At 45.8% G+C, this 18,514-nt stretch overlaps 1 protein-coding gene across 19 annotated transcripts in view; it reads right to left on the bottom strand.

The window, feature by feature from the left end:
* Positions 1-18,514, bottom strand: part of TRAK1 (trafficking kinesin protein 1) — a 212,177-nt gene that overhangs the window by 13,268 nt on the left and 180,395 nt on the right. For 10 of the 19 annotated variants that reach the window (XM_054680574.2, XM_063805627.1, XM_063805626.1 and 7 more), the window contains 5 exons: positions 17,551-17,688; positions 13,241-13,317; positions 11,439-11,675; positions 9,762-10,078; positions 2,382-2,726 (listed from right to left, as the gene is read on the bottom strand). In XM_054680574.2, the coding sequence (XP_054536549.1) occupies positions 2,382-2,726; positions 9,762-10,078; positions 11,439-11,675; positions 13,241-13,317; positions 17,551-17,688 (1,114 nt within the window). The remainder of the gene's footprint in view (positions 1-2,381; positions 2,727-9,761; positions 10,079-11,438; positions 11,676-13,240; positions 13,318-17,550; positions 17,689-18,514) is intronic. The other 9 variants (XM_054680575.2, XM_024355429.3, XM_003309734.6 and 6 more) reach the window with 2 other exon arrangements.

Below are 18,514 nucleotides of genomic sequence, written 5' to 3'. Positions count from 1 at the left end.
TTTAAATACATTAATCAAATTTTTTCAGTGCTTAAAACTTTTTCTCCATGGGACAGCAGGCTCTGGACAAAAGTACCTAGCATACAAGTTTTCCCAATTTCCTTCTGTCATACCAGCTGCACATAAAAAGGTTCATCACCTCCTGTCTCCAAAGTGTCTCCCTACTGAGTGTTCCCAGGCAGACAATAGCTCCTGGGATAGTGCTGTTTGGTAACAGAAAAGCCCAAGCGTAGAGGACGGATTAAAAGGCAGGGACCAGACCACCATGGATACAAATCCCAAGACAGAGGATGCCCCATGCCTTCCCCATGAAGCTTATCTGTCTGCCTGTGTCTCCATGATTGCAGGCATAGAGCTACTTGGGGCCTCCAGGATGATTTACTTAGTGATATGCTTTTTACATTCTAAGAATCAAAATGGTCCTGTAATTCCCAATAGAGAAAATAGAGCCAATTCATTGTTCTCCCCTCTCCCCTCTGAAGCCAGTTTTTAAAGATGAGCCTTACCCAGAAAATAAGCCCCAAAGAACTCTCATCTAAATGATCAGACCCTTCCTAAATTACCTTTGGCAACCTAGGTAATTCTTTTTTATTACACACCTCCAACCCGACCCTTTCTACAGTTTCAACTATAAACGTTCACGCCCCTCCTCAAATAACGTTGCTAGGATGAATTTGCCACAGGTTTGAGTACAGAGGGAACAAGCAAGAAAAATGTCAGTGTTTATTTTAAGGAGAGTGGCCAGGATGTCAGTCCTCATAATTGGTCCCTTCTCTCTCTCTATCCTCCAAGGTAAGTTCTTTGTTGACTTGATAAGCTTTAGTCCTTCCGTACAACTTCTAGAAGATGCACTTAATGGTGCTTCTTTGCACTTCCAGAACTCACCTTCTATTCTACCTGTAAGGCTGTAGGGGAGCATCCCAATCAACATAAGGCCTACCCCTTTAGCCATGAAAATCAGCCAGGCATCATGTTTCTGCACCACCACCTCCCTTCCTGACGGACACTGGTGCTGATGACAAAAATGGGACAGTACCGCAGCTGGTTTCTCTTTTTCGAGTGTATAGATAAGAAATAAAAAAACATTTTCATACCCTCACAAGCTTAATCTAGTAATATAACTGCTTAAAAAAAATCAAACCATAAATAAACCTATGAACTAAACAAATCACATGACTTGATGACTTCTCTAAAATTAATGTCAAGGAAAAAAGGAAAAGTTGATCCCAAGTAAAATCCCTTGACCACAGCTGTCTGAAATTAGCCGGGGGAATGGGAGACACCACCAATAACCTCAGCTCTTTCCTGCCCTGTATTTCAAGGGGAGTGTTGTGGCCTTCACAAATGAAAATTTTGAATCACAAAGATAAACGTCCTCACTTCAAACCTGGTGAATCCTCGGGAATGTCATGAGGATGACAACACAGGGTTAATTCATTTTTTCTCAGTCTCCCCACTGACTCCACAAAAGCTTTGCCTTCCCAACACAAGGGGCTGGGAGGTCCAGTCTAGACAGAGCATGCTGTTGGGGTAAACAGTAACCATGTGATCCCATGATTCCCAGAGCTCTGAGCACAAAGCTTTTCATCCCAGTGGCAACAGGGATGTCGGTAATTCTGTAAACTCATGGCCACACCTTTAATGCTTGGGGACAGTGGGTGGAGTCAGCCAGAGCTCTTTTCCAACTTCATCTAGGGTCTTCTCTCTGGAAAAGCTTAGTGACGTTCTCCGAAGGTTTATTTGGTTAAGGAGTATTGCTGAAACACTTTTTAAAAATCCACTTTGAACACATGTGTAAGCTGAAAAGAAAATGACATATATACCTCCATTGAAGCTGGGAAAGTGAAAAGGCTGACGAAGTGTCTGAAATCCTGAGCCTTTCCTGGTTCTATTTTAATACAGCATACAGGTAACAGATGATCTCATTTACCTTCTGAATGACCCAGCACTCAATTTCCCTAAAACTGCTCAGCTCCACTTGGAAATCACCAGGGGACTTGAGAATCTTCCCCTTAGACTCAGGGAGACACCCAGACCAGGAAGAAGGGCACAGATGTTTTCAGGGACCCAAAAGCCCACTTTTTTTTTTTTTTTTTTTTTTTAGCAGCCTTTCCTGCTCCCACTTTAAGATCCCTGATGGGCCATGCACCTCCAAGATGGGCAGGGGAGCTACATCCATTGTTACAAATAGGAGGCATCAGACTCTGTATTTAAAAACAGAACTGTGCAATGAGAATGCTTTAATCATCACCCACACAGACGAGCGGAAGCTACAGACAGAGAACCACTACGGATGGTGCCTGGAACAGAGGTGAGAATGGCCCAAAACTCTGCCTCCGGGAAAGGTGCCAAGTTTACAGGACTTATCGTGTTGCCCTCACCAGACCCCTCCTCCTCCTCCTCCTCCGTGGCCGCTGGCGGCTCCTGCATCTCCTCTGGGGAAGCCTGAGGCCGGCTCGGGTAACTTCTGCTGCCTGAGACAGTCACACGTGCTCGGGACCTCTCACCTGAGGTCTCTGGGTGCTGAACTGGCGTGGAGGTAGCTAGGCGTGGGAGAGAAATGTGGTCACCTGTGTCATCTTCTTCAAAGTCGTTAAGGCAGTACACTTCGTCCAGGTCAACATCCAGCGTCCGGAAGCCCTTGGTGACCACACCGGGCCGGGGGTCCAGGATGCCCCCAAGGTGAGGTTGGGCCAACTGCTGCCAGTGGTGAAGTGTGGCAGAACCTTGCAGGAGAAAGGGAAGGGAAGAAAGGGGACAAGGAGAAGAGAGGGTTAGGATGGAAGTCCAAGACAATGGCTGTTTACCACCCTCAAAGTGCTTAGCGTGAACCTCAGCAGGGTCTGGGCCTCCAGGTGGACTGCAGCGGGAACTTCAGTGGAGCCGCCTTAGCCCTTCCTGCCATGAAACAGAAGCCAAACCCTACCATGCTCAGAAGGAATAGCAAGTTAAGAAATCAACCTTTTTTTTTTTTTAAAGTAAAATCCACACCATAGTATGTGCAAAAGAGGTTTGGGGCAAGGTCTTTATTTTAATCAACTGATGTCAACCCCAGAACTCAACATCTTCTCATTTTACAAAATGGAAGGGGGAAAATGGCAAGATAAGCACAAAAGGGGGGCCACATGTACGTATTCTATGCCAAATACACACTCCTGGGAACAGGGAAGACATAAGCTCAGGCAGAATAAGATCATGTCAAACCAAGCCCAGGACCAACAGCAAGAGAAAAGCAAAAAGAAATGAAAGCAGTACACAGAGATGTGTGGCAGATGTGGCCATCACCTCCTTTACTGAGGTTTTCTGTATTTTGCCAGCAACTTTGAGAGGCTGCCGGGTTAGGGAGAAGGAATTGGGTTAAAGAGGCGTGATTTAAGAACATAGTAAGTCCACACAGAGGTCTAAAGCAGGGGAGCCCATCTTCTCGATGACACCAAACCCCAGGACTCAGATGACATCATGCAAGGTCTGTAATAACACCGGAGTGTGTCCCTGAAGACCTCAAGGTGTCACAAGTGTTCTACAAAGAGAAGTGTTCCTAGGCCAAGCATGCTCAGGAAACTTGAGTTAAGTGTTTTTACTGAGGGGCATCACAGAACCTTTAGTATGCTACAGTGTTCTTGCCAACTTACTTGACAGAGCAACCCATTTTACCCTTGGAACACTTATTAACACCTCACATGACACCATGCTAGTGCATGGCCCGTGAGGCTGGCAGGGCTAGCCCCATTCTACAGATTAAGAATGCACCCAAATATGCATGGCCACACAAATAAATATTCCATGCTCAAAGGAGAGACTTCTGAAGAGGTTCTCGGGCACCAGAAGGCAGGAGGCTTCCTGCACAAATGGATGCTCAGGCAGTCACCACTGGTTTACCAAGGGTATACTTTCTGGGTAGGCAAGAAGCCCTCCAGGATACCAGGCTGCCCTGGGGAGCGAAGAAAAGGGAGTCAAAGATGCCAGGAGTCGGCAGCTCAGGAAGTCAAGACAAAAGAGAAGGGAACACAGGCAGGCTGAGGTGGGAGGCGGTGGGGTGAGGGAGAGGCCCCATGGTGTGCGCAGAGTCTGCCATTTCCAAACACCCCTTGGAAATAACTTCTCATGTGTCGATCTCAGCCAGGGAGGCTTGAAAGGGATTTATAAATGAACAATTTCAAATCCACTCAAAAGGAAAAAAAAGGTGCACACTGCCAATACATGTTTAAAGAGTTCCCAGACACCCACATCAAGGCTTATCCCAGTTTTAAGGGCTCACGGGTACAATAGTAACATACTTAATCTGGATCTATTAAATATAAATAGAAAATACTCTAAATTCAAGAAAAAAAGAAATAAGAAAGAATGACTATAATGAAAAAGGGTATCACATATCCGTTCTCTCACTAGGTACTAAGATGCATCTAGAGCGGTGTTCTCAACTAGGGACAATTTTGTGCCCCATACCCCACCCCCCCAGGGACACTTGGTAATGCCTGGAGACACGTTTGGTTGTCACAGCTGTGGAGGAACGGCATCTGGTGCTAATGGCATCTAGGGGGTAAAAGCCAGAGATGCTGCCAAACATCCCACAATGTACAGGACAGCCCCCACAACAAAGAACAAACTGGTCCCAAATGTCAACAGGGCTGGGATTGAGAAGCCTTGCTCTAGAGCTGTGGTTCTTAACTCTCAGATGTTTCGAGAATCTGAAGGAAGCTGTGGACCCACTTCCTAAAGGAAGTGTGCATGCTAGCAACACTGTGCAAACAACGCCGGGGCTTCGCAGACCTGCGGAGACCAGTTCATGGGCTCCCGAGTCCCAGATGCCACAGCATCACTGTGATTTTTTAAATTAAGCTTCCCTATATTGAGGCAGGCCTGCATCACAGTTTGTTTTACATGTATTATACCAGCTCACTCCTTGAAACCATCCTAGGAACTGAGTATGATTATATACTTTACAGATAGGGGAATGGTGGCTGCCTGAAGTTAGATAACTTTCCAAAGCCACTTAATTAGTGGTGGCATAGCCGGGGTTCAGAACTAACCCATTTGATGGGTTCACTGCCCACCCATCAAAACCCACAGTTCAGAGAACAAGAAGGAAGTCAGTGTCCCAGCTGCACAAATGGTCAGCAGCAGAATTTCCAGATGGGTGTCCAGGGCCTGCCAGGAGATATTCCTGCTGATAGGAGTTCTCTGCTGTCCCTGAGGACTCCCATTCACACTACCTAATGGGCCCCAGTACAAATGCTCACTGGCTGTGCAGGCACATTCCTGATAACAAAATAGCACCAGGAGAAGTCTTAAAGTAGCCACTGTACTGCCATGTTCAGCTTGGGACTGTACACTGGAGTCTGAGAAGGATGATGAGAAAACCCCACGTACAATATGGCCACGTCACCTCTACTTTTGGAAGGGAAAAGGGGGGTATGCCAATAGACTCTGGGAAGTGAAGAACCCTGGTAAGGAAATGCCAACCTCCTCATCCTTCTGAAGGGGGTCTGAGATGTTTACAATTCACTGGGAAAAAACCCAAGGAGGCTGGAGGTCTGGGCCCTGACAAGAGTCTCATAGGCCTTTCTCCTCCAACTGTTCAACAGGCTGCCCCATCACTCCCTCTCCTCACCCGCTCCCAAGGATGGGCTGAAGAGAAAGAAATGAGGCTACAAAGGGTCTGCTGTTTGGAGTTAAGGACGCCACAGAAATGCATGGAGTTACTTGCATTCTCTGACACTCCACAGCCAAGGAAATTTAGTGAAATTACAACTAAAACATTATGTGAAAAGACGCATCATGCTCAGATTTTTATCCCATGCCTTGGGATGTAAGAACACCCATGTAATAACACCCATGTAAGAACAGCCAACTTTTACTGGGCTTTTACTAAGCGCCAGGCACTTTTCTGAGGTCTACATTTATAATTCACTTAATCTTCACATTATCCCTGCTGTCTGCATTCTGCAGATGAGGAAACTTGAGTACGGGAAGGGAAAGTAACTTGCTAGAGGCTACAGAGCTGGCAAGTGGCTTGACTGATCTGGGACTGAAACCAAGGCTGGCTCCAGTGTCCATTCTCTTAGCTCTCAGCAGTGACAGGCCTTACACATGAGAGCCTCCGAAACCTAGTCAATAACACACCCGAATGGCTTTCTAGATTCCCATGTGGGTGCTTTCTCAAACCTGACTGTGCTATTTCAGTTATGTCATGCTATGGGGCTCATGGACTATCTCCACTTCTGGCTGGTTCCAAAGTCCCACCGGGGTTTGCCAAGCCCATCAACTGGGCAGAACACCTCATGCTTCACCTCCCTGCTGCTGCCTAAACCATCATGTGGGAATTCTACCAATCTCCTGGCTGCCTGGAGTCCTTCCTTTGACATAAGAAGGTATAAGAATTAAAAAATAAATATGAATTGCATCTTATTCAGAGCCCAAGTTACCTCTTTCTTTCCATTTCTCCAGCTCATTCCCCAGCCTGGCTTCCTTTACTTGCCAAACACTGTAATAAGAGCTACCTCCCATTACCAACTCAAGACCTGCTCACTCCTCCCACCCACATTAAAACCAGGCAGGAATTAGGCAAACAGGGCAAGGAAAGAGAGGAAACTTCATGTTCCTGGTTGGCCCCAAGATAAAGTTCTATGGGAAAAGCGCATGGACAGTGGGGAAAACATGACTATGGCCATTGCGTCCTTACCCCTCTGCTTTCCTTCCATACCCCAGTGTTCCAGCTAAAACATTTTCAAGTCATCAAAGGAGAGGAAACCCCAAAATCCACTGATGTCAGAGGAGCATCAGGGCTTAGATACTAGAATGAAACCTGCTGGATAATGTACAGCTTTGAAGTGTATCCTTTCCCTTATTTACATAGTATTTATTTGGAAATGCTACCTTGGTTATGATTAAGCAGAAAGGAAGTGCAAATTACAGGAAAAAAATACTGCCCGCCTTGGTCTTTTTAACACAGATATCTTTCTAGTTTGAATGGTTTGTTTGTTCTTCACCTGCTTAAAACTGGTAAGGTAAGATGAAGAGACAAGAAAGTGCTAGCACTCTTAAACACTTAGCTGTTTGGCTTTCACAATAAGCAGATGGCAAGATTAATTCAACAGGTAAGGGAGCCAGATGGAAAACACTGATTGGCTATCTGCTATGATCTCAGCCAACAGTCTCTAGGGACCTCACCCCAGGTACATTGACCTGGGCTGCTGGTGATTATGGGAATCTTATTAGCTTCTCAGTGGGCCAATAGAAAAAGATAATTTAAGAACATGACCCTAGTGCTGGTCCAGATCTCAATACTAGTAACTCACCCCTACAGACCTGGATTGGAGCAAGCTTGGGAAGCCAACATTTTAATAAGCACCTATTAGATGCCAGGTGCAATATAAAATACTTCACATTTACTCCTCACCACAGTCTGGTCTGATGGCTATCAGCCTATTTCACAACCACAACTAAATAGGAAACAGGGCTCAAAAAGTGGGGTGATTTATCTAATGTCACAGTCAGAGCTGTACTGAACCTAGCCCAGGCTGACTTCTGTGTCAGCATCCCATCTTATCATATTAAACATGGTAACACAAAAAATAACTGTGGAGGGGAGGGGAAAAAAGAAAATACTGGTTGTAACAGCTAAGAAGTCTGAGCCAGGTGTGGTGACTCATGCCTGTAATCCTAACACTTTGGGAGGCTGAGGTGGAAGGGTAACTTGAGGGCAACGGTTCAAGACCGGCCTAGGCAACATAGTAAGACCCTGTCTCTATAAATAAATAAATTAGCCAGGTGTGGTGGTGCAGTCCTGTAGTCCTACTTGGGAAGCTGAGGCGGGAGGATTGCTTGAGCCCAGGAATTCAGGCATGTAGTGAGCTATGATCACACTACTGTACTGCAGCCTGGGTGACACAGCGAGACCCTGTTTCAAAAACTAAATACATAAATAAACAGCTAAGAAGTCAGAGAACTACAAAATGGAATCAAAAGAATCTGTATCATGAGGTTGTGTTATAGGCCACTGTGATAAGACAAATAACTTTTTAATTGTATTGTTTTAGCCTCCTGGGTAGCAGAGCACTATAGATGAAATTCACCTTGCTAATCTAACAGGATTTCCTATTATCCTATTAACTAATCACAAAAATACTGCCAAGTCACAAAATTAAAAGAAATAAAGATAAACTGGCTAAAATAAATTCAAAAACATATTCTTAGATGATCTAATGGAACAGAGAGTCAAATATAGAAAGCAGACAAGACAGAGATGATAAATTCCAATGATCTTTGAGTGACAAAGGAGAAAAAAGAAAAGTAAGGCAGAAAGTAAAATTGCAGAAATGAAAGATTTTATTGAAGAACACACACAATGTGGATCAGAAAACAATCACCAAGCTTACAACTAAATAAACAATTAAAAAACAGTAAGCTATACCTTTTCTGAACTCTAAGAAAGACCCCAATTATACAATTTTAAAATAATAATAAAAACAAACTAGCCCACCCTCTTCCTTTGGAGACTGTGGAGCCCAGTCATGTCTTGGGTCTTTAACAAGCACAACCTTACCTTATATATAGCATGCAGTCTCACAGGGGCAATATTGCTCCCAAGAAGCAAAAACAGGTTCTTTTGAGGTAAACATAATTGGATTCTTTTTAATTTTAATACCACAGATGTATTGCTTATGTATTGTTTATGTATACTGTACATGGATATACATATAGTACACAAACAATATATATGTGGTATTAAAATGTCTTTGGGGGGTGATTAGGAAAAAACATCTAAGAAGGCTCCTTAGAGGGGACAATAATTTTTTTAAAGTTGGGAAAGTTCTGCCTTACAGAAGTTCTGATTTGGCTTTGCATCGTAAGTGTAACACAGAGTTTTAAAACACCTTCTCAAACGTATATGGCTTTCCAAACTAAAGGAGTAAAAAATGAAAAATATAAGCACTTGGTGGCTCTTGGCAGGGTAGTAGTAGGTAGAGGGAAAACATTTTATAAGTGCCTAAATTAAAAAAAAAAAAAAAAAAAAAGAGGCAGGAGGGCAAGAGGGAGAGAGGGAAGGAGGAAGTTTTTCCCATGAGTTTAATCATCTGAGATGCCCCTGATACTAACACATGAACTGACCCTGAAAAAGGGTGGCTTACGGAGGTACAAAACTCACTTGTCTCCACAGCCACCCCTTCCTGGACTCCAAATTGTAGACTCTAGGAGCTGCGCTCAGAACATACTGCATCTGCCAAAAGCCACAACCTTGCTATATGAAGTTCAAATCAGAACACATAAGCCCACAAATCACATTCAGGTGGTTATGGGGAAAAAAAAAAATCCCCATTTAATAGAGTTTGCTTGGAACCTCTCCCCGACACCAAAACTGCAGAAAAGCTAAAGCATTAATTCTCTGCATTCCTCACACCCACAGGCAAAACCTAATTAATTTCTGAATCAGTTAGCAGTGCCTCTACCGCCACAAAAGTTTTTATTTCTAAGGTTCTAAAGGCAAAGGAAAGAACTAGAAGACCACAGTGCACATGCTTGTCTTTCCTCGGCGAGTTTCATGGCCTATGTGTGCATTGTCACACCTGCCAGCCAGAGGGGAGGGACGGAGGCCTAGGCTGAGCGCCACCCTCAGAGGAACTCAAACCAGCAGCGCGGGTGGCTGTCGCGGAAGAAAAAGGAGTAGGCGTGACAGAGGTGCCCCGCCTTCCGCAGGTGGATCAGGGACCAAAGGGAGTCCCCCAGGAGGACAGAGAGGGGCCGAGGCCCCGCGTGATCACCTTCCAGCGGCTTCACGATCTGGAGCTTCTCAGGCAGGTAGGAGCGGCTGCTGAAGGACATGCCAGAGAAGCCGGTGAACTCGGAGAAGCGGGAGTGCGTGCCCAGGGACATGATGCTCTCAGTGGGTGTGAGGGAGCCGCTGCGCAGCTCGCCCTTCTCCGCCAGCTCCTGGAGCTTCCTCTCTTGCTCCTCCTCAAAGAACCTCCTCTCTGAGAGGTAGTTCTCCCGGCGCAGGGACAGCCGCCTCAGCGCCGTCTCCAGGTCGTGGGAGCCTGGGGTGCCCGGCGTCCCTGGCTTCTTACTCCGCTCATCGTTTCTGGAAGAAGAAACGGGTGTGAGGGTGGAATGCCAGCAGGGCTCCAAGGCCACAGAGGCCCGACTGCTCAATGCACAGCGGTGGACGTTCCCTGGGGCTACAGGATTCTCCATGGGAACCAAGGCAAGCAGTTGACATTTAGGCAACAGGGGGAAATAAATTCGTGTCCAGAACCACTCCCGCCAGGGGTCTTTTTTAGTAGGGTTGAGGTGGGGTGAGGACTAAGGTGGGATGAATATCTGCACACAGACTAAGTAAATTCAGTCCCTGTAAACATCTCCCTGAAGAACCTTTAGGAAGAAACCTGTAGGTTGCTGTTCCTGGCTACCAGAAGGATAATGGGGTTAAGGCATGCTTCTCTCTTCTCTTGAAGGAAAAGAGCCCAGACCCCAACTCTGAACAAAACCTGCTCTGATTAAGGAGCTTCCTGTCTGTTCCAACTGGTCCGGAAGAATCAATTTTATTAAGTCAGAGGAAAAGGATGCACAAAGTGGAAAATGGTGTGTGTGTGTGTGTGTGTGTGTGTGTGTGTGTGTGTGTGTGTGGGTGTGTGTGTGTGTGTCCAGGTTCTGCAGGGCTTCAGGACAAAGAGAAACTGACCATTCCTGAGGAAAGCCCAGTCCTGGGCACCTTGGCCCCCTGCACCCCACCCTCTGAACCTTGTGACCACATTCTGGTCACAAGACAGACAGCCTGAGTCCTCCTCAGCCTTTCCAACATCAAGCTACAAAACGGTCACAAAACAAATGTCTATTCTGTAGCCTTACCTTGAAGATTAACAAAAAAAAAATTCATTAATCCTTCCCCCAAGCATTTCACGGGAAAGCAGACTTTCTGATATCATCTTGTTATACATCTTTAAGCTGATTAAAATATCATATCAAGGATAGGCACAGGCTCAAGTGGGTAGGCAGAACAGATATGCAGAACTGTAAGGTCCGCTTTTTTTTTTTTGAGACAGAGTCTCACTCTGTCACCCAGACAGGAGTGCAGTGGTGCAATTATCAGCTTGCTGCAACCTCCACCTCCCGGGTTCAAGCGATTCTCCTGCCTCAGCCTCCTGAGTAGCTGAGATTACAGGTGCATGCCACCATGCCCAGCTAATTTTTTGTATGTTTAGTAGACATGGGGTTTTGCAATGTTGCCCAGGCTGGTCTCAAACTCCTGAGCTCAGGCAATCCTCCTGCCTCGGTCTCCCAAAGTGCTAGGATTACAGGCGTGAGCCACCACGCCCGGCCAGGTCTGTATTTTTCAGGTGACTCTCATCTACCTCCCTCTTAATAATTACTGAGCCTGCAGACAATCCATACTACCACTCCTCACCCCAAAACAGAGAAGTGAAAACTCCCAGCTTGCTCACCCCAGGTCGGCTGCCTCTGTTTCCAGAATGATGCTGTTGGTCTTGTTGTCGAGGACGACGTTGCCTATGTCGCTGCCGTAGAAGCTGGACCGGGGGGTGCTGACGCAGCTGGACAGGAGGGAGTTCATGGCCGAGGACTGGTTGGAGCCGGGGATGTTCATGGGAGAAGGGGTCAGAGATCTCTGCTTGACAACCTGGTTGATGTTTCTTACTGTCTCAAAGACACGCTTCTGGTGACTAGGGAGAATGCACGGCATCCGTGAGTGAGCAAATGCGGGCACAACCCTGGAGTTTAACCCTCCAAAAATGATCAACTGAGCCAAAAGGGCACCTGGCCTATGACGAGTCCCCAAGCAGCCCGCTATCCTGTGCCTGCCACCTGTTTCTTAGGGTATTGGCTGCCTCCTTCACAATGTGAAATTTGAGAGATTCAACACCCACTAAACCCAGGACTCAAATGCATGGTTGTATCCTAAAGGTGATGCCAGCAAGAGTGAAATTGTGTTTCACATCCCTAAAGCTTAACCTACAAATAAAAATACTTAAGTATGACTTTTGTCTCCTAGATTTCTTTTTTCATAATATTCACTAGAATAAACACTGCAGCAGGGCAGTGTTTACTGCTCAGCGCAGCAGAAATCAATCAATACTTGTAGAATGGATATTTGTTGAACATTCATATAAAAAAAGGAAGACTTCAAGTTAGTCTTTCACTTCTATAATAAGATGATAAATACTAGATTTGTCTAATTTTGGAAAGTGTTATTTTAGGAACAGAACCACTTTGATGCTCATTTGTTCCCTTTTAAAGAGAAAAGGGTAGGCATGTTTTTACAATGGCCACTTCCTTCTGGGCTGCAGAGGGTGTCACACATATACCAAACCTCACTTGGACACTTGCCACTCCCAGGATCTCATTTAAGTTCTGTCTGTGGAGTCTGGGTACACAGAAAACACAATGAAACCTGGTCCACATGTTCCTTACAAACACCTTGGGGCAGGCTAAGTACAAGAGTTGAGGTAGGAAGACAGATGGTAGAAGCTCATATCCCTAGGTGTATTCAGATGGAGATGGAAGCCGTGCACAAAATCTTTGAAGACCCCTCTGAATCTCACACTACATTGATTTTAAATTTTTTAAATGTTTTCCACTGAAAGGAAAGATAAAAACGTGTAGCTATATCAAGACGAAGCTTGTGTTAAGAGAGATGGGAAAGACATCTCTCCTTTTCTAGGACTTTCTGGAAGTTCACAATTTGTCTTTAAAACCTAAGAAGAAGAGGAGCACAGTGGCTCACAGGCCAGTGGTGGCTCACGCCTGTAATCCCAACACTTTGGGAAGGCCAAGGCAGGATGATCACTTGAAGCCAGGAGTTTGAGATCAGCCTGAGCAACATGGTGAAGCCCTATGTCTACAAAAGATTTTTTTAAATTAGCTGGAAATGGTGGCATGCGCCTGTAGTCCTAGCTACTCAAGAGGCTGAGGCAGCAGGATTACTTGAGCCTAGGAGTTCGAGGCTGCAGTGAGCTATGATCACACCACTGCACTCTGGCGTGGCCAATAAAGTGAGACACCCCATCTCTAAAAAATAAATAAATAAAAATTAACACTAACAAAAGATAATAAGAGGAGCTGAGGGATGCTGTCAGCTGTGTTCTACTATTTCCCTTAATCTGGACTGGGAAGGACAATAGTCAATCACTGTCGGTACCCAGAGCCTCAACATTGCTAGGTTTTGAACACTGCACTGGTCACAAGTTGGTCTCTGGGAATCTCAAAACTGTAAAAACTGTGGCAGTACGTGATGTCTGGAGACTCGGCCTCTTCCAACTGCAGCTCCTTGCGCATCGTTCCCTCAATCTCTGCTGCCAAGGAATCCTGGGAAAAGCCAGAAAGACAAATGTCGAGTAAGCGCCAATTCAAATGCTCTGTCTCTAAAAGAGGTATGCACCCAGGTGGGCCATGGAGAGTCAACCAAGGCATCAGAAGCTCACGGTCTTCCCACAACACAAACTTAACAGCACTCTCTGTTGTCAGAGACCCTGGCTGAGCAGTTTCCCAGGCAGGTTCTGAGTGTGGCAGTGCCACTGGGCACTGAGTGTAAAGCTGCTGACTCATATGCCATTAGGTGTCTAAAAGCAAACCCTATGCTCCGTTGGCCAAATCATGGAGCTGTAACCATGGCTACGAGATGGGATGCAGAACTTATGTGGGAGGGGTGATGTGTTCAGAATGATGGAGACAGGTGAATTTCCAAATACCTGTGAGCTTACAGTGAGATATGGCAACAGAGGCCACACAAGTCACACAAAGCTTTTGTCCCCCTAGTCTACAGGGTCTGTCACACCCCCTCTGTGTCTAAGATTCTGACACCGAGAATAGACCAAGGGCCTCCAACTTCGGCTCCTGGGGAAGCCTTTCCCACCTTCAAAGGGCACTCTGGTTCTGTGCTAGTGAGAGGGTCTCTACAGACATGACGTGAGTCACACGCACTGCCATCTCTAGGTCCCTGCTCTCATCCTCCCTGGCCTCCTGCAAGGGAAGTTCCTCTCACCGCCAACTATCCATGGCCCACCCACCTTTAAACAACCTGCCCAGGAAATGTAGGATTCCTGTTTCCACTAAGAATCTCACATTTTTTTCTGAAGCAGACACCAAACACAGTAAGTCTTTGCCACTCTTCTCAACAGCTCACATGTTTCTCTCTCCAGCTTTGTGGGTCAGGGGAAAGCTAGTCACTGATGGCTTCTCACTTCACCAATGGGCCAGGCCTCAAGCTGAGACTCAACATTAAAGGCTGCCAGATGGATGTCCCCTCTCCTGTACCACCCATCACTCAGCACTGTAGGAGGTGGAGCCTAACACACAATCCCTTACACATGGTAGATACCCACAGGATCAAGTGTGTGCAGAAAAGCACCAGTTCGGCACCAGAGGAGGATATCCATGGAGGATAACCTGAAGGGAAAGGCTAAATTCATGTTAAACAACAGAACAACCTGCGATGATGGACGCATCCTCTGTGCTGGGACATATGTACATGTGGAAACCACCAGCCAGGGGTGGCTAGTGAGCACAAGAAATGTGGCTTGTGACTGAGGACCTGAATTCGTAATTATATTTTAATTTAATTGATTTAAATTTGCACAGCCACATGTGGCCAGTGGCTTCCCAGCAGATACCGCCTGGGGACTCCAGGGCATCCACCTCAGCAGCTTCATGGTCCATGAGGATGCTCTGGTCTGGAGGCTGGAACCAAGCGGGGAGACTCCACAGGAGTCAGCAGGAAGCGAGATGAATAAAGGGCTAGCAGGCTTTTTTCAGTCCTTGTTCACAAATATGCATTTTATTTTGTAATTATTACCCACAGATTGCCATTAAACGTTATGTCCAGTAAGGACTTCCCTAGGTGAGTCTGACATCTTTTAAGCCAGCTTATTTTTTAATACTGTTATTCACCACATAATTTACAAATAGAGAAGAAAGGACCTTCATACACCTTAAGAAAAATGAAGTGTCAAATTACTACAGTCAGCCCTCCGTATCTGTGGGTTCCACTTCCTCAGATTCAACTAATCTTAGATAGAAAATTTGGGGGGAAAAAAACAAAAAATAATACAAATTTAAAAATCGGTACAGTATAACAACTCCTTACATGGCATTTACATTGTATGAGGTATTACCAGCAATCTAGAGATGATCTTTTTGTATGTGGAAGGGCATGCATAGGTTATAAGCAAACACTACGCCCTTTTATATCAGGGACTTAGGCATTGAAGGATTTGGTATCTGCAGGGGGTCCTGGAACCAATCCCCCTCAGATACTGAGGGATGACTGTAATTTCAAAGCCATACTGAGATAAAGTCACATGCAGGCTCTGTGACTTGTTTTTGGCCATGACCCTCTCCCCTCTGGCAATCCAGGCAAGTCTGTGGACTCCTTCTTGGAATAATATTTTTAGGCAAATAAAATTATGATTATAAAAGAAGGCAGATATATATCAATATAACAACGTGTGTGTGTGTGTGTGTGTGTGTGTGTGTGTGTGTGTGTGTGAGAGAGAGAGAGAGAGAGAAAGAGAAAGAGAGAGAGAGGAGAAAGGAGAGAGAAATGAGTTCAGGACTGGTTACTGCTGTCATTTTGAAGTGGAGATCAGCATCTGTGGTGTTGTGAGGCATCTGTAACAACTGAAATGTGCCATAGGGCCAGGCGCGGCGGCTCATGCCTGTAATCCTAGCACTTTGGGAGGCCGAGACGGGTGGATCACCTGAGGTAAGGAATTCGAGACCAGCTTGGCCAACATGGTGAAACCCCATCTCTACTAAAAATACAAAAAAAAAAAAAAATTAGCCAGGCGTGGTGGCACATGCCTGTAGTCCCAGCTACTTGGGAGGTTGAGGCAGGAGAATCGCTTGAACTCAGGAGAGGGAGGTTGCAGTGAGCCAAGATCGCACCACTGCACTCCAGCCTGGATGACAGAGCAAGACTCCGTCTCAAAAAAAAAAAAAAAGAAGAAGAGGAGAAAAAGAAATGTGCCATAAAAATACCTGTGATTTCTAATGATGACAAAGTCACAAGCAGTGCTAATATCACTGTGACCTGGTGACCTTCATAAAGGAAGGAAATATTGAGTACAATGAGCAACTAATTTCACAGGCCCCCCCGAATTTCATCTGTGGATCCCAGATGAACTCCTGCCATTGGGCAAGAGAATTGGGAACATAGTTGTGCAAAAACTGCTACTCACTGTTTTATTCAGCGATTAGAATGGCTAGGAGCAAAAGAGGCAGATCTGGGCGTTCTGCATGATGCAATCTTTAGACTGCTTTAAATACCTTTAATGCATAATACACTTTAAAAATAGCCATCTTCAAAAACTGGGCTGTGCCAAGAGCTACAGAAAAAGGCAAACAAAAACTTTACCTCAGCAAATATGAAAGCTGAGAATCCCTCAAAAAGAAACTAAAGTGCAAATTTCAATTCGACTTTTCTCACACAATAGTTCAGTTTTCAAAGAGAGGTCTGCCCTTGAGAGTGGGGAAGGCAGTGGAGTGGATCCTGGGTGCCCAGGAAACAAGACAGCGCCAGGAGCTCACTGCACCAAGATGACAAGCCAGGAAGGAGGGAACCCAGGTAAGGAGCCTGCAAAGCTACACAGGCCAGCGTGTGAGCCAAGTGTGGTTAGCGCTAGATCAGGGAACTTGGGGGACTGAATATTCTTTGCTGCTTTTACTGAGATTCCTGGAATCACTGGATCACCCATCTGTGCCCTAGAAAGCTGACTATGTTATATGTCTTTCTTTTTGTTTTCCTCAGATTTCAGTGAAGCTTCTTGAGGCGGAGAGGGGGTGGTGGCTATTCTAGCCTGACTTCCTGACTTTGATGCATGGGAGCAAAGAAGAAAAGAAATCATGATTTAGGGAAAGTGGGCCAGACAACAAGGAGTGGGGGATGGGGATAGTATCTGCTGGGGGTCAGCAATGAGGGCTGAAGGGAAAGAGCTCCAAGGAAAAGGCCAATTTCAGAAGGGACAGAATCTCACAAGCACTTATGCAGCCATCCGCTCCTATCTCACTTGGCGGAGTTTCTCTCAAAAGCTCTTCTCTCCTCAGAGAGCATTTAGCATTTCATCAAACCATGGAAATAGAGCTGGAATACACAGGAGTTCTTGAGTTTGCTCTTTAGGCCATCTGTCTATCTGTCCAACTATCCATCTAAACGTAATGTCTATTAAATGTCTACAATGCATCATGTCAGTGCTCAGGAAGTTTTGGATTGTGAAGCATTCTGGATTAGAGATGCTCAACCTGTATGAGTCAGATCTTCCAAATACCTGAGGTTCCCACTAAAGCAAGTTCCTACTAAATTTATCTTTTAATGGCAGGAGTAGAAAAGACCACAGATTTAGAGGAACAGAAAATAACCAATTTGTCTTATGTAGTTAAGAAACCACCAGTCAGATTCAAGTGTCCTTGATTCAGACTCAGATCTGAACTGTACAATGAGAAGCGAACTGTGAACACCCAACTCCAGTGGCCAGAATGTCAGACACTGTGCTCCTATCACCAGAACCCCTCCTGTCCTCTGGCTGGGAAGAAAGCACAGCTCACCATGGGAAACAGGCCCAGCGAGTGGTAGCGCCGAGACGTGGTATTGGGCATGGTTTTGTTCCGGAGGTTCTTCAGCTCCTCCTGCGCCTCATGCAGCATCTCCATGCACTCTGCGTACTTGTCCTCCAGCTCACGCAGCTGCAGGCAGGAAAGACACAGAGGGTCAGGATCTCCTGAGCACCCAGGTGTACACACATCTGCCCATCCGAAGGCCAGGAAGACACAGCAATCTAAGAGTCCCCAGCATGTGTGGAACCAGCTGCCCTGTGTGCCTGTGGCCAAATAACAGAATTTTCAAAGGCTTGCTTTTTCTTTGACTTGAGGCAAGCTTACAGACTCAGAAATCTTCTAAAATACCAACAATGGGCAAATGAAACAAAACCAACTTCATGCAAAAGAAAAATCAGGCTAGGAATGATGGCTTACAGCTGTAATCTCAGCACTTTGGGAGGGCAAGGCAGGCGGTTTGCTTGGGCACAGAAGCTGAGACCAGCCTGGGCGACATGGCAAAACCTCATCTTTCCAAAAAAAACAAAAATTAGGTGGGCGTGGTAGCCCACACCTGTAGTCCCAGATACTCAGGAGGATCACCTGAGCCTGGAGAGGTCGAGGCTGCGGTGAGCCATGCTCATGCCACTGCACTCCAGCCTGGGTGACAGAATGAGACCCCATCTCAAAAAGAGAAAAAGAGAGAAAGAAAAAGAAAATCGTCACACCCATGTTTCAAGCCACACCTGTGAGATTCCTCTCCCTGAGTGCTCTGTGTTGTATTGTTTCATTTCTTTGAACATTTTTTGGGCACCTGCACGTGCCAGGCTCAGCTGGTGTAGAGCCCTGCCACACAGGTGCCCATAACCAGTAACAGTGTCAGTGGGCACAGAATCAAGGTGCAACTGGGTTTACTCTCCCACGAATAAAAATGAAATGAAATTCAAAATAAAAACAGTAGTTGCGATGGACGTGA

This window comes from Pan troglodytes, chromosome 2, assembly GCF_028858775.2.
Source record: "Pan troglodytes isolate AG18354 chromosome 2, NHGRI_mPanTro3-v2.0_pri, whole genome shotgun sequence".
Classification (NCBI taxonomy): Eukaryota; Metazoa; Chordata; class Mammalia; order Primates; family Hominidae; genus Pan; species Pan troglodytes.
Note: the sequence above shows the minus strand (reverse complement) of the source record. Positions and strands in the feature narration are given on the sequence as shown.